The 12,011-nt window shown below is 46.8% G+C and overlaps 3 protein-coding genes across 6 annotated transcripts in view; 1 reads left to right on the top strand and 2 right to left on the bottom strand.

The window, feature by feature from the left end:
• SRRD (SRR1 domain containing) overlaps nt 1–4,060 on the bottom strand; it is a 21,897-nt gene extending 17,837 nt beyond the window's left edge. The window contains exon 1 of the mRNA XM_019950180.3: nt 2,993–4,060. Coding sequence (XP_019805739.2) covers nt 2,993–3,180 — 188 coding nt within the window. The 5' untranslated portion in view covers nt 3,181–4,060. The remainder of the gene's footprint in view (nt 1–2,992) is intronic.
• Nucleotides 4,037–12,011, top strand: part of HPS4 (HPS4 biogenesis of lysosomal organelles complex 3 subunit 2) — a 27,977-nt gene continuing 20,002 nt past the window's right edge. For 2 of the 4 annotated variants that reach the window (XR_012325239.1, XR_012325238.1), the window contains exons 1-3: nt 5,131–5,266; nt 7,594–7,684; nt 9,716–9,859. Coding sequence is in view for 2 of the 4 variants with exons in the window: in XM_073790265.1 (XP_073646366.1) it covers nt 5,226–5,266; nt 7,594–7,684; nt 9,716–9,859 (276 nt within the window). In the remaining 2 variants the exon portion in view is untranslated. Of the gene's footprint in view, nt 4,263–4,756; nt 5,267–7,593; nt 7,685–9,715; nt 9,860–12,011 lie in introns of those variants that run through there. The other 2 variants (XM_073790265.1, XM_019950170.3) reach the window with 2 other exon arrangements.
• ASPHD2 (aspartate beta-hydroxylase domain containing 2) overlaps nt 8,885–12,011 on the bottom strand; it is a 40,040-nt gene continuing 36,913 nt past the window's right edge. The window contains exon 5 of the mRNA XM_019950178.3: nt 8,885–9,553. Coding sequence (XP_019805737.1) covers nt 9,407–9,553 — 147 coding nt within the window. The 3' untranslated portion in view covers nt 8,885–9,406. The remainder of the gene's footprint in view (nt 9,554–12,011) is intronic.

Here is a 12,011-nt window from a genome sequence, read left to right as displayed (position 1 = left end):
ATTTTTTTGGCGATGATTTTTAAAAATCTGACACCAAAAGTAAAAGCAACAAAAGCAAGAATAAACAAGTGGAACCACATCAAACTAAAAAGCTTCTGCACAGCAAATGTAATCACTGACAAAATGAAAAGGTAACGTACTGAATGGGAGAAAATATTTGCAAATCATATACCTGATAAGGGGTTAATATCCAAAACATAAAGAATTCACACAACTCAATACCAAAAAAACCCCAAACAATCCAATTAAAATATGGGCAGAAGATCTGAATACACATTTTTCTAAAGAAGACATATAGATTGCCAACAGGTTCATGAAAAGATGCTCAACATAATTAATCAGTAGGGAAGTGCAAATCAAAACCACCATGAGTTACCACCTCATACCTGTTAGAACGGCTATATCAAAAAGACAAGAAATAGTAAGTGTTGGTGAGGATGTGGAGGAAAGGGGAACCCTGGTGCCCCACTGGTGGAAATGTCAATTGGTGCAGCTACTATGGAGAACAGTACGAGGTTCCTCACAAAGTTAAAAACAGGACTACCATTTGAGCCAGCAATTCCATTTCTGGGTATTTATCCAAAGAAAATGAAAACACTGACTTGAAAATATACATGCACCCCCATGTTCACTGCAGCACTATTTATAATAGCCAAGATGTGGAAACAACCTGTGTGTTCATCATGGATGAATGGATAAAGAAACCGTGATATATATATATATATATATATATGTATATCACACACATACTATACTTATATATATGTAGTGGAATATTATTCATCCATAAAACAATGAAATCTTGCCATTTGTGACAACATGGATGGACCTTGAGGGCATTATGCTAAGTGAAATAAGTCAGAGAAAGGCAAATACTGTATCCCACTTATATGAGGAATATAACAAACACACATGAAGCTCACAGATACAAAGAATAGACTGGCGGTTGCTAAGAGTGGGCGGGAGGGGGGTGGCGCTGTGAAACAGGTGAAGGGGGTCCCAAAGGTACAAACTTCTAGTTGTAAAATAAATCAGTCATGGGGATGTAATGTACAGCACCGCGACTTCAGTTAAAAATACTGTATGGTGTACTTGAAAGTTGCTAAGGCAGATCTTAAGCTCTCATCACAAAAAAAAAAAAAAAAAAAATTGAAAGAAAAAAAAACTGAACTTGTTGGATTTGAACCGACAAGCCAGAAACCAGTGTTCAGGGGACTCAGAGAGGAGACAGAATTGAAGAGGCTGCCCTCAGGTTCTGCCCAGAGGGTAAAGGAGGGCTGTAACGTACAGGGAGTGCTTTGTAAACTGGTGAGTGTGTGCACAGGAGAACAGCGTGTAAAGTGCTGGGCTCTTCTCTACTCAGAGCAATGGGGACTGCACCACACCTGGGGCTACAGGGAGAAGCAGGGAGTTCCAGGGGATACTGAAGAAGCTGAAGAGGAATAACAGTGTCAGGACACCTCTTAAGATATCTCCAAGCCCCGAGGCACACTCATTCTCAATGGCATCACCTGAGAGCCTAGAAAAAGTCACTGATGCTTTTTTTTTCAGGCTCAGTCACCACTGACTCTAGGCCCTAATTCTGGGGGAGGGGAATACACAAAATTAGTCTCATTTCTCTCAGTTGTGAAGGTCCTTCAGCTGTTGATCCGAAGAAGCACTCACAAAAGCTGTTATTGATTGAGCCCTTAAAGGACTGAAAATAAAGGCACAATGCTGAATAACAAAAGTAGGTAACATTTATTGAGTGCTTCCTGGGTGTCAGGCACTATTCTAAGTGCTATTGATGGGGTTCAGGGCAGGCTGCCCCCCAATATGCCACTGTGGCATATTGATTATCTGGAATTATAGTTACTTGAGAAACATTCACGGCAAGAACACTTTGACCCTACTTTGTTCCCCTGAAGGCAGGAAATAAATCTCCCATATGAAAGGATCCTCAAATACCAGGAGAATAGAAGGCATCTTTATCGCCAGAGATAGATGAGTCAAGGCTAAGAACGCTTTATAAACACACTTTGTTACTTCATGAACTTGCTACCCTAAGTCCAAGCCCCTCTGTTTTCTAACAAATAATTGTTTCCTTGTCTGAAAGATAGAAAAGGTGCCTGATTTGGCCACTTTCTTGGGTGCCATGTTATTATGGGACTCCTGCACATTCCTGATGAAATTTGGTTTTCCCTCCTGTTAACCTGTCTTGTGTCAATTTTCTTATTAGACCAGCCAAAAGAACCTAGAAGGATAGAGGAAAAACTTTTCCTCCCCAACACTATGTAAGGTACACAGCAAGGCACGGAGCGATGATGGCGGGAGGGGTGGGATCAACCAGAATAACGGAGAGCTTTTAAGCACAGGTTTTGAAGTTACCGAAGACATGGGTTTGAAACCTGGTTCCACACATTACCTATGTTTCTCTGAGACTGGGCGCCCTGCCAGGATCCTAGCATGGCTGAGATGTTCATTCTGACAAAGTGTGTAGAGAGCTCAAGCCAGCGCCAGGCACGGAGCAGCTCCTCAATTAACGCGTGATGATAATTGTGAAGATGACAATCACGTGTGCAGGTTGCGGCCACGGTGTGAGCAAAACCGCTAATAACCAACATTAACATAATATTAATACCAAACACTGGTACTGCGCGTACCACACGCCAGACACTGTTGGGGATGGCAAACCATTGACTAATTCACTGAATCCTCAAAACAAGCCTATATAGGTACTATTTCCACGTCCATCTCACAAATGAGAAAACTGAGGCACAAAGATTACATACCTTGCCCAAGGTCACGCAGCTACAACTGCAATAAGAGGAATGACAAACTTTACTGAGCGCTTACTATGCTCCAGTCTGTAATGAGCTCTTTACCTCCGTTAAATCCTACCATAACCCTTAAAGAGTTTGCAGTTATTCCCACTTTACAGATGGCGAGACTGGGGCTTGGGGAGGTTCCCACGGACGTGAAGATTCGGACCCAGGACCTAGCCCGTACTCACCTGGCTTCCTGGATGCGACGAAGCACGTCTCCGCCGTCCACCTCGGGCTGGGCTCCCGGGTCCCGGGCCGCCGCCGCCACCGCCACCGCCGCCGCCGCCGCCTCCCTACGCCGCGGACGCAGAGCCGCCGAGCGCCTTCTCCGACGAGACACCGCCTGCCAGGCTTCCAGCGCCGCCGCCGCCGCCATTGGTCTCTGACGTCATCGGCGCGCGCCAGCTCTGCGGGAACTTTAGGGGGCGGTAAGCGCAGGTGGCGCGTGACCCTGGGGCCTCTCCGCCGCGCGCGTAGGTATCGGGCGGGAGTCGCTGGGACCTCCGGGTCCCGAGTCCCGAGCCTTGATCCCGTATCCCCGGGCTGCCTGGCTACTCCGGCGGGTGGGCGGCGCCCGGGGGCGCGGGGACACCAAAGGGCGGGACCCCGGCCGAGAGCGCCTTTTGGCGGCCCCTCCGCGCTGTGACCCGGCCCCGATTGATCCCCGCACCTTTGCCCACCAGTCCCAGCCCCCTGGAGCTGAGGCCAGACACTTCCCACTGCTGCCGGCGGTTACCGATCGCTTTCATTAGCGCCCCTTTTCCTGCTCTGCTGACACACTGAGGCCACTTCCTACACCATCACCACCACCCACAGGCCTTTGCCGGCCACGTCTCGACTCCCCCGATCGTTACTGCCACTTCCCAGGCCACAGCCTTCTCTGGCCACATCCCAACACTTGCCCTGTCCCCGACGGACCATTAGCGGCTTCTTCTGGACCTTTCAGAGATAAGCGAGTGGACCTTGGCAGTGTAGGGCCCAGTCCTATGGGAACAAGGGATGGGGGTTTCAGATTGCAGTCCTTGGTTCCACGGGCTTAGATGCCGCCTCCACAGGCACCCGGCTATGAATATGACCCTAGGGAGGCCCACCCCAGGGTATCCAGAGCTGAGAAAAGACAGAGGTTTTACAGGCCATCAAAGATTCGGTGGTGTCCTCTCTAGGGACTTCCCTCTACCAGAGGAGCTTAAAAAAACTCTCTTGTGTTCCCAGGAGGATGGCAGATGGTGAGCAAGCTTTCGAAACCATGTCGCTGGGGACATTAAGCTTGGAGAAAGTGACAGTAGGGATACAGTTTTGAAGTGACCAAAGGGTTGACTTGTGGAAGGATGAGACCTTGTTCTGTTTTCCTGGAGAGTGTGTGGAGGTTAGTGCGAGGCCCGTTTCAGCTTGGTGGAAGGATAAATAGAACACTGAGAACTGCCTATCTCTGGAGGGAGTAAGCAAGAGCCAGTCCAGGTAGTTTTTGAAGGAGAGTAAGGATTAGAGTGTGTGATGCCAGCGTCCCTTCTGAGCCTGAAATTTCTTGATACTCTTTAGTTCTCTTTCCTCTTGTGGGAGTTTGAAAGCCACTTGTTAAATTCTCTTTTTGACTTTTGGAAACTTGCCCAGCTCTGGGATTCTACATGTTAAGATTAATTTTGGGCTGTCAAGGTGACAGTTCCTTAATTTGAGTTCCATTATTACTACACCAACCGCCTTATTTGTATAGCTGTCCTTGACACCCAGAGCTTTTTCACACCGGTTATTTAATTCTATCTTCTGTGTGATATATCTCTTCACGTTAACTATGGGACTTACTCTGAAGTTTTGCTCCCCTCACTTTTGGATTTTGAAACACACTTTTCAGCTTTCTGGAAAACTCTTTTGAAGCATACCATTTGCTTAACCCTGCTGGGTCACATGCTCACTCATGGGATTCTGAAATAATCTATTCCTTGTGTTTATTTTAGGGTCAAGGGACTGATGTTTGAAGGGAAAGCTTCAAAACTTTTTAAAGAAACCTTCAGAATGGCTTTGAACCCGACAAGCTAGACATCGCTTCAGAGCACCGCCTTCAGCATGCATCTGCCCTGTCAGGCTTCCCTGGCAAAGGGGTCGTTCTTTGAAGGGGTCGTTCTGCAGAGGGCCAGGGAAACGATGCTCACGGAACCAGATTGGTGGATTTGACTTTCTGGTAGAATTCTCTTGCTTTATTGATTTTTTTCCCAGAGCTCTGAGAGGCTGGAGGTATTGGAAGGAAGAAGGAAGGGAAGAAGCATTTTCATGCTGAATGAAAACTAGACAAGTGACTGTTGGAGACTGAAAACACCTAAACGTCCCACATCCGGATTCAGCGGAGGAACTGTCACTGCTGGGGAGAAAGAAGCCAGACTGGAAAAGAAAACCCAAATAAAGAGAATGAGGGCCACCGAAGAGTAAATGGCCACCTCCACCTCGACAGAGACCAAGTCAGCCTCCTGGTGAGTAGCAGGGCCTGCAGGGGGTTAGTTCCTGCAGGCTGCTGCACGGATGTTTTGGGTGAACTGAGAGTCCCCAGCCAGACTGTCTTGATTTTATTAAGAAAAAAAAAAAAATACCATTTTCCTCAGAGCAGCAAATCAAGGGCCATTTCTCTCCAAAGCTGATGTACTGTAACCACACGAGCCTCTTGCAGGGTTTGACGAATCCAGCATTGCTGGTAGAAGGTAGAAAAGAGAGCCACGGCTGGATCCCGCAGCCGGCCTTGATAATACCGTGGGCACTGAAGTCTTCACTTTTGAGAGACAAGAAGCTGTGGCGGTGCAGAATTACACCACGAGAAGAGGTTTGGCCAGACTGGCTCTTCAAGGGTATTACACAATGTCTGCCTGAAACTCAGTTCCCTTCTCAACCGCAAATGGGTTAAGCGTGTCTTAATTTGGTTCAGCAAACATTTATGAAGGAGAGGAAAGTGAGAGGCATGGTTTCAATAGAATGAGCAGGATTTATGACTGATTATATGTGTGCAGTTCAAAACGACACTCAGGTTTTCTTTTGTGTGCCTGTAAGAGTGGGGTCACTTTCACCCAGGGAACATAAGGAAACAGTAGAATGGGGCCCAGCAGTGGGGTTTCATTCATTCATTCAAATATTCATCTATCTATCTAGCTTCCAGTTTTAGTGACATATAGTTGACATACAGCACTGTAACACACATAATCATGAAAAGATCACCACAAGTTTAGTGAACATCTATCATCTCATATAGATATAAAAGGAAAAAAAATGTTTTCCTTGTAATGAGAACTCAGGATTTACTCTTAAAAACTTTCATATATAACATACAGCATTGTTAATTACACTTATCATGTTGTACATTACATCCCTAGTACTTATTTATTTTGTAACTGGAAGATTGTACCTTTTGACTACTTTTTTTTTTTTTTTTTGGTGCGGTACGCGGGCCTCTCACTGCTGTGGCCTCTCCCGTTGCAGAACACAGGCTCCGGACGCACAGGCCCAGCAGCCATGGCTCACGGGCCCAGCCGCTCCGCGGCATGTGGGATCTTCCCGGACTGGGGCACAAACCCGTGTCCCCTGCATCGGCAGGCGGACTCTCAACCACTGCGCCACCAGGGAAGCCCTGACTACCTTTATCCAATCCCCCTTCCCCCACCTCCTGCCTCTGATGACTGCAAATCTGAACTCTTTTTCTATGAGTTTGTTTCAAGTATAATTGACCTACAACACTGTGCCCAACATAGTGATTTGCTATTTCTATACATTACAGTATGCTCACCACCTGGCAGTGGGGTTTCCAAGCTGGGTTTGAAACATTTTTTGAGGCTCTTTGATCTGTCCGGGCCCTGCAGCCAGCTGCACGTTGGGACCTAGAACTCGGGAAAGTGGATTGTGCTAGAAACAGAGTTAGTGCTTGTCATAGGAAGATAAGGTGGGAGCCGGGGAGGGCGCAGATCAGGGGAGAAGAGTGCAGGTGACAGAGTAGTCACTGCTCTGGCCTGATGGGTGTGCTTTCGGAGACTGAGAGGTTAAAACCCAGGTCCAGCCTGGGTAGTCTGCTTTGCGGTCTTAAAGAAGTAATTGTAGTTACACCAGAGAGGAGACCCCGAGTCTTTAGGGAGGAGCAGAGGGTTATGGGTATTGAGGAGAGAGCTTCCTCTGCAGGGAGGGAATCAGAAGTTTGATGAGGGATTGTGTTAAAGGAGGGGTGTGATGCCTCTCTGAGCTCTCAGATGTCCCCGCTTCTCCCATCATAGACTCGCTGCCCTGCGGGCAAACTGCATGTTTCCTGTTTCCCTTTCCTCTCGATGGCCCCCGAGGCTGGCACATGCAGCGCACACCGCAGACCCTCAGCAAATGTGTGTTAAATGAATTCCTGGTAGAAGGGCAATTTCCAGAGACCTCGTGCCCAGCAGTTATGAAGACAACTAAGACATCCCTAACTTACTTCATTATCAGAGCCTTAAAAGACAGTTGACCAAACCACATGGTTATAGAGTTAAGGTTCAGTGTCTCAAATAAGAGGCATCATTGTGGGTGCCCTGTCTTTCCTTAGCTGCTCTTCTGTCTTTTGGGGCAGATGGTCTGACGGCTGGATAGAGGCGTATTTTTAGTTTGACTTGGCTGCACTTATGAAATGGTTTTATCTCTTTGTAGCTCTTGGGTCCCTTCTCCTCTGGGGCCACCAGAGGGCTTTTCAAATGCCGAATCATGAGCCCCTCTCCGGCTGGGCAAAAGGAAGCTGTGTTTTACAAGGCCCTGCTCACCAGATGGAAGGAAACACAGCTCCCTTCTGTTCTCTTGACAGGTGGAATTATTTTTTCCTTTATGATGGTTCCAAGGTGAAGGGAGAAGGAGATCCAACCAGAGCTGGCATCTGTTACTTTTTTCCCCCTCAGGTAAGCCGCACAGCATTTTCTTGTTTGGTGGGGATCCCACTGCCTCAAAGTGGTGACTTTTCCAAAGGTCTGGGGAGGGTTACATGTGGACAGTTTTCTCTGCGTAGTCCAGGCATTCGCCACTTCTACTCTCTTATTCTTAGTTGTATTATTTGTTGCTGTTCTGGTGTTGAAGTGCCCAGGCAGCCCAGTACTTCCGCCTTCTCTAGCTCTCTGTTACCGTCATGATTTTCTGTCTGCCCCGCTGGACTAAAAACTTTTCTCCAGGGCTTCCCTGGTGGCACAGTGGTTGAGAGTCCGCCTGCTGATGCAGGGGACACGGGTTCGTGCCCCGGTCCGGGAAGATCCCACATGCCGTGGAGCGGCTGGGCCCATGAGCCATGCGTGTCCGGAGCCTGTGCTCCGCAACAGGAGAGGCCACAACAGTGAGAGGCCCACGTACCAAAAAAAAAAAAAAAAAAAAAAAACTTTTCTCCAAACATATACCAAAGTAAAGAGGAGAGAATCATCGGCCCTCACGTGCCCATCATCAGCTTCAACAATAATCAACACTTGACCAATGTGATATGAGCTATCCTAACTCCTCCCCACTCTTTTTTTCCTGGAGTATTTTTTTAAAATAAACGTATTTATTTATTTTTGGCTGCATTGGGTCTTCGTTGCTGTGCGTGGGTTTTCTCTAGTTGCGGTGAGTGGGGGCCACTCTTTGCAGTGCATGGGCTGCTCATTGCAGTGGCTTCTCTTGTTGCAGAGCACGGGCTCTAGGCGCGGGGGCTTCAGTAGCTTTGGCAGGCTGGCTCAGTAGTTGTGGCTCGCAGGCTTTAGAGCACAGGCTCAGTAGTTGTGGCGCACGGGCTTAGTTGCTCCGCAGCGTGTGAGATCTTCCTAAACCAGGGCTCAAACCCGTGTCCCCTGCATTGGCAGGCGGATTCTTAAGCACTGCGCCACCAGGGAAGTCCATTCCTGAAGTATTTTGAAGCAAATCCTAGACATGGTGTCATCTCACCAGTATCAAGTAACATCTCTAACTGAAAAGGGTGTATTTTGTTAACATCCCATGCAGCAAAATTTACAATAATTAGTAACAATAATATCATCTGATACAGTCTATATTCATATTTTGCCTTTATTATCTTAGATGTTACTTAGTCCTTCCTTCCTCCCCCCTGCCTCTCTCTCCCTCCCTCCCTCCCTCCCTCTCCTAATCAGCATCCTAGCAAGGTCCACATACCCCATTCGGTTATTTTGTGTTTCAAGTCCCTTTTATCATATAACACTCCTCCCCCCTCCCCCCATCCTTTTTTCCCCCTGTGCCACTGAATTATTGAGGAAACCAGGTCTCTTATGCAGTAGAATGTCAGCACGTCCCCCACTCTGCATTGGGCTGATTACTTCCTCACGATGGTATCATTTAATGCTTTCTACCCAGTGCATTTCCTTTAAACTAGTAGTAAGATCTAGAGCCTCGATTTGGTTCAAGTTCAGCTCTTTTAGTCAAGAGTTCTCTGTTTTCCGTTGCATCACATGATGTCTGTCTGCCCCACAGTTTAGTTAACGTGAAGATCGATTAGGAGGCCTGTGTATTCACTCATGTGATCACACTTGACTTGGAGAGTGGGGATTAGTCTAGGCTGCTCTGGCCACTCTGCAGGGGATATGAATGGGGATAAAGGCTCACTCTTCTACCCACAGGCCTATAATCCTAGGAACAAAACGTAGTTCTTATGCATTCACTGTGGGTGTTTTGTGACAATTCAGGCAGGGTTCAGCAAACTTTGTCTCAAAAGGGCCAATGTGGGAATGTTTTGGTCTCTGCAAGCCGTGTAAGGTCTCTATCACGTATTCTTCTTTGTTGTTATTTTGACAACCCTTAAAAAAACGTAAAAACCATCATTAGTTCCCGGATTATATAAAAACAGGCAGCAGAGTCGATCTGGCCTCCAGGCTATAGTTAGCCAACCCCTGCTCTAAGGAATGACACAGGAGTTCGGGAACTTCAACGTAATGTCTGGAATTGGCTCTTTTCCCTAGACCCTGCTTGACCAACAGGAGCTGCTCTGTGGACAGATCGCCGGGGTTGTCCACTGCATTTCTGACATTTCCGGCTCTCCTCCCACCATCGTCCGTCTGCGGAAACTTAAGTTCGCCATAAAGGTTGACGGCGATTACCTTTGGGTAAGTTTACCAGGCTGAACCAGTGCCTGCAGGGTAGCCTCTACCAAGAGTCTTTTGTCTTTGTGAGAAGTATTGCGATGCTAGGGTTTAGAAATAATGCTTGCCATGGATCTTGAGCCTAGAACCTCCTCCTCTCCCCGCGTGTGCTGCCCCCGACCCCCGGTCATCTGCGATTCTCGTGTCACTTTCTGCAGGTGCCCATCAGAACTGAGTGCTCTCTCCAAAACACTGCTAACACATCCTGCATTGCACACGCCTGCTTTCTCCTCTCTTTTGGTCATCCTCTGGAAATTCTCTTTGCTCTGTGATGCAAATTGAGTTTTTAATCTCCATCTTTTCTTGTTTCTACTCTCTATACTCTCCACGCTTACTGGGGAAGGGAGCCAGAAACTCGAAGACACTGGTGCATATATGTTAGGTTTCAAAGAACCATTAAGGAAAAAAAAGAACAATTTACAGCTAGTAGTATTATAGACTCTAAAGTACTGTTGTCTCATGCCTCCTCTTATTTTAAATTTATTCCTGAGGGGATGGGATGCTTAAGTGTAAGGAAGTATCTTCACCTTCGTAGGTATTATTTCCAACATTTTGTTATGAAAATTTTCTAACATACTGAACAGTTGAGAGAATTTTACAGTGACTACTCACATACCTCCTAGATTCTACAGAACACTTCATTATAGTTGCTTTATCACACATTTATATATTCATCCCTTTATCCTCTATTTTAACACTTGTGGGATTCATCCACATTGTTGCATGTACCGGCGGTTCATTCCTATTTATTGCTGAGCAGTATTCCACAGTCTGAATGTATCACAGTCTACTTATTCATTCTCCTTTTTGTGGACACATGAACTGTGTCCAGTTTGGGGCACTTAAGAATAAGGCTCTAGACGGACTTCCCTGGTTGTCCAGCAGTTAAGACTCCCTGCTCCCAAAGCAGGGGGTCCGGGGTCAATCCCTGGTTAAGGAACTAGATCCCACACGCCACAGCAAAGATCCCGCACGCCACAACTAAGACCTGGTGCAGCCAAATAAATAAATAAATAAATAAATAAATATTTTTTTTAAAAAAAGAATTACGCTCTAGAGAAATACAAATCAAAACTACAATGAGGTACTACCTCACACCAGTGAGAATGGCCATCATCAAAAAGTCTACCAACAATGGGACTTTTTGGTGGCGCAGTGGTTAAGAATCTGCCTGCCAATGCAGGGGACACAGGTTCGAGCCCTGGTCGGGGAAGATCCCACATGCCACAGAGCAACTAAGCCTGTGCACCACAACTACTGAGCCTGCGCTCTAGAGCCCTTGAGCCACAGCTACTGAGCCCGTGTGCCACAACTACTGAAGCCTGTGCTCTAGAGCTCTTGAGCCACAGCTACTGAGCCCACGAGCCACAACTACTGAAGCCTGTGAGCCTAGAGACCATGCTCCGCAACAAGAGAAGCCACCACAATGAGGAGCCCATGCACCGCAAGGAAGAGTAGCCCCTGCTCGCCGCAACTAGAGAAAGCCCACACGCAGCAACGAAGACCCAACGCAGCCAAAAAATAAATTAATTTATTTTTTTTAAAAAGTCTACCAATAATAAGTGCTGGAGAGGGTGTGGAGAAAAGGGAACCCTCCTACACTGTTGGTGGGAATGTAAGTTGGTGCAGCCACTATGGAGAACAGTATGGAGGTTCCTTAAAAAACTAAAAATAGAATTATCATATGACCCAGCAATCCCACTCCTGGGCATATATCTGGACAAAACTCTAATTCAAAAAGATACACGCACCCCTGTGTTCATAGCAGCACTATTTACAATAACCAAGACGTGGAAACAACCTATATGCCCATCGACAGATGAATGGATAAAGAAGGTGTGGTACATATGTACAATGGAATACTACTCAGCCATAAAAGAATGAAATAATGCCATCTGCAGCAACATGGATCGAACTAGAGATTATCATACTAAGTTAAGTAAGTCAGAAAGTGAAGTAAGTCAGAAAGAGAAAGACAAATACCATATATCACTTACATGTGGAATCTAAAATATGACACAAATGAACAGAAACAGACTCACAGACATAGAGAACGGACTTTTAGATGCCGAGGGGGATAGAGGAAGGGAAGGATTGAGAGTGTGGGATTAACAGG

This window comes from Tursiops truncatus, chromosome 13 (genome assembly GCF_011762595.2).
Source record: "Tursiops truncatus isolate mTurTru1 chromosome 13, mTurTru1.mat.Y, whole genome shotgun sequence".
NCBI classification, from domain to species: domain Eukaryota; kingdom Metazoa; phylum Chordata; class Mammalia; order Artiodactyla; family Delphinidae; genus Tursiops; species Tursiops truncatus.
The sequence above is the reverse complement of the archived record's forward strand: the minus strand, read 5'-3'. Positions and strand labels throughout refer to the sequence as shown.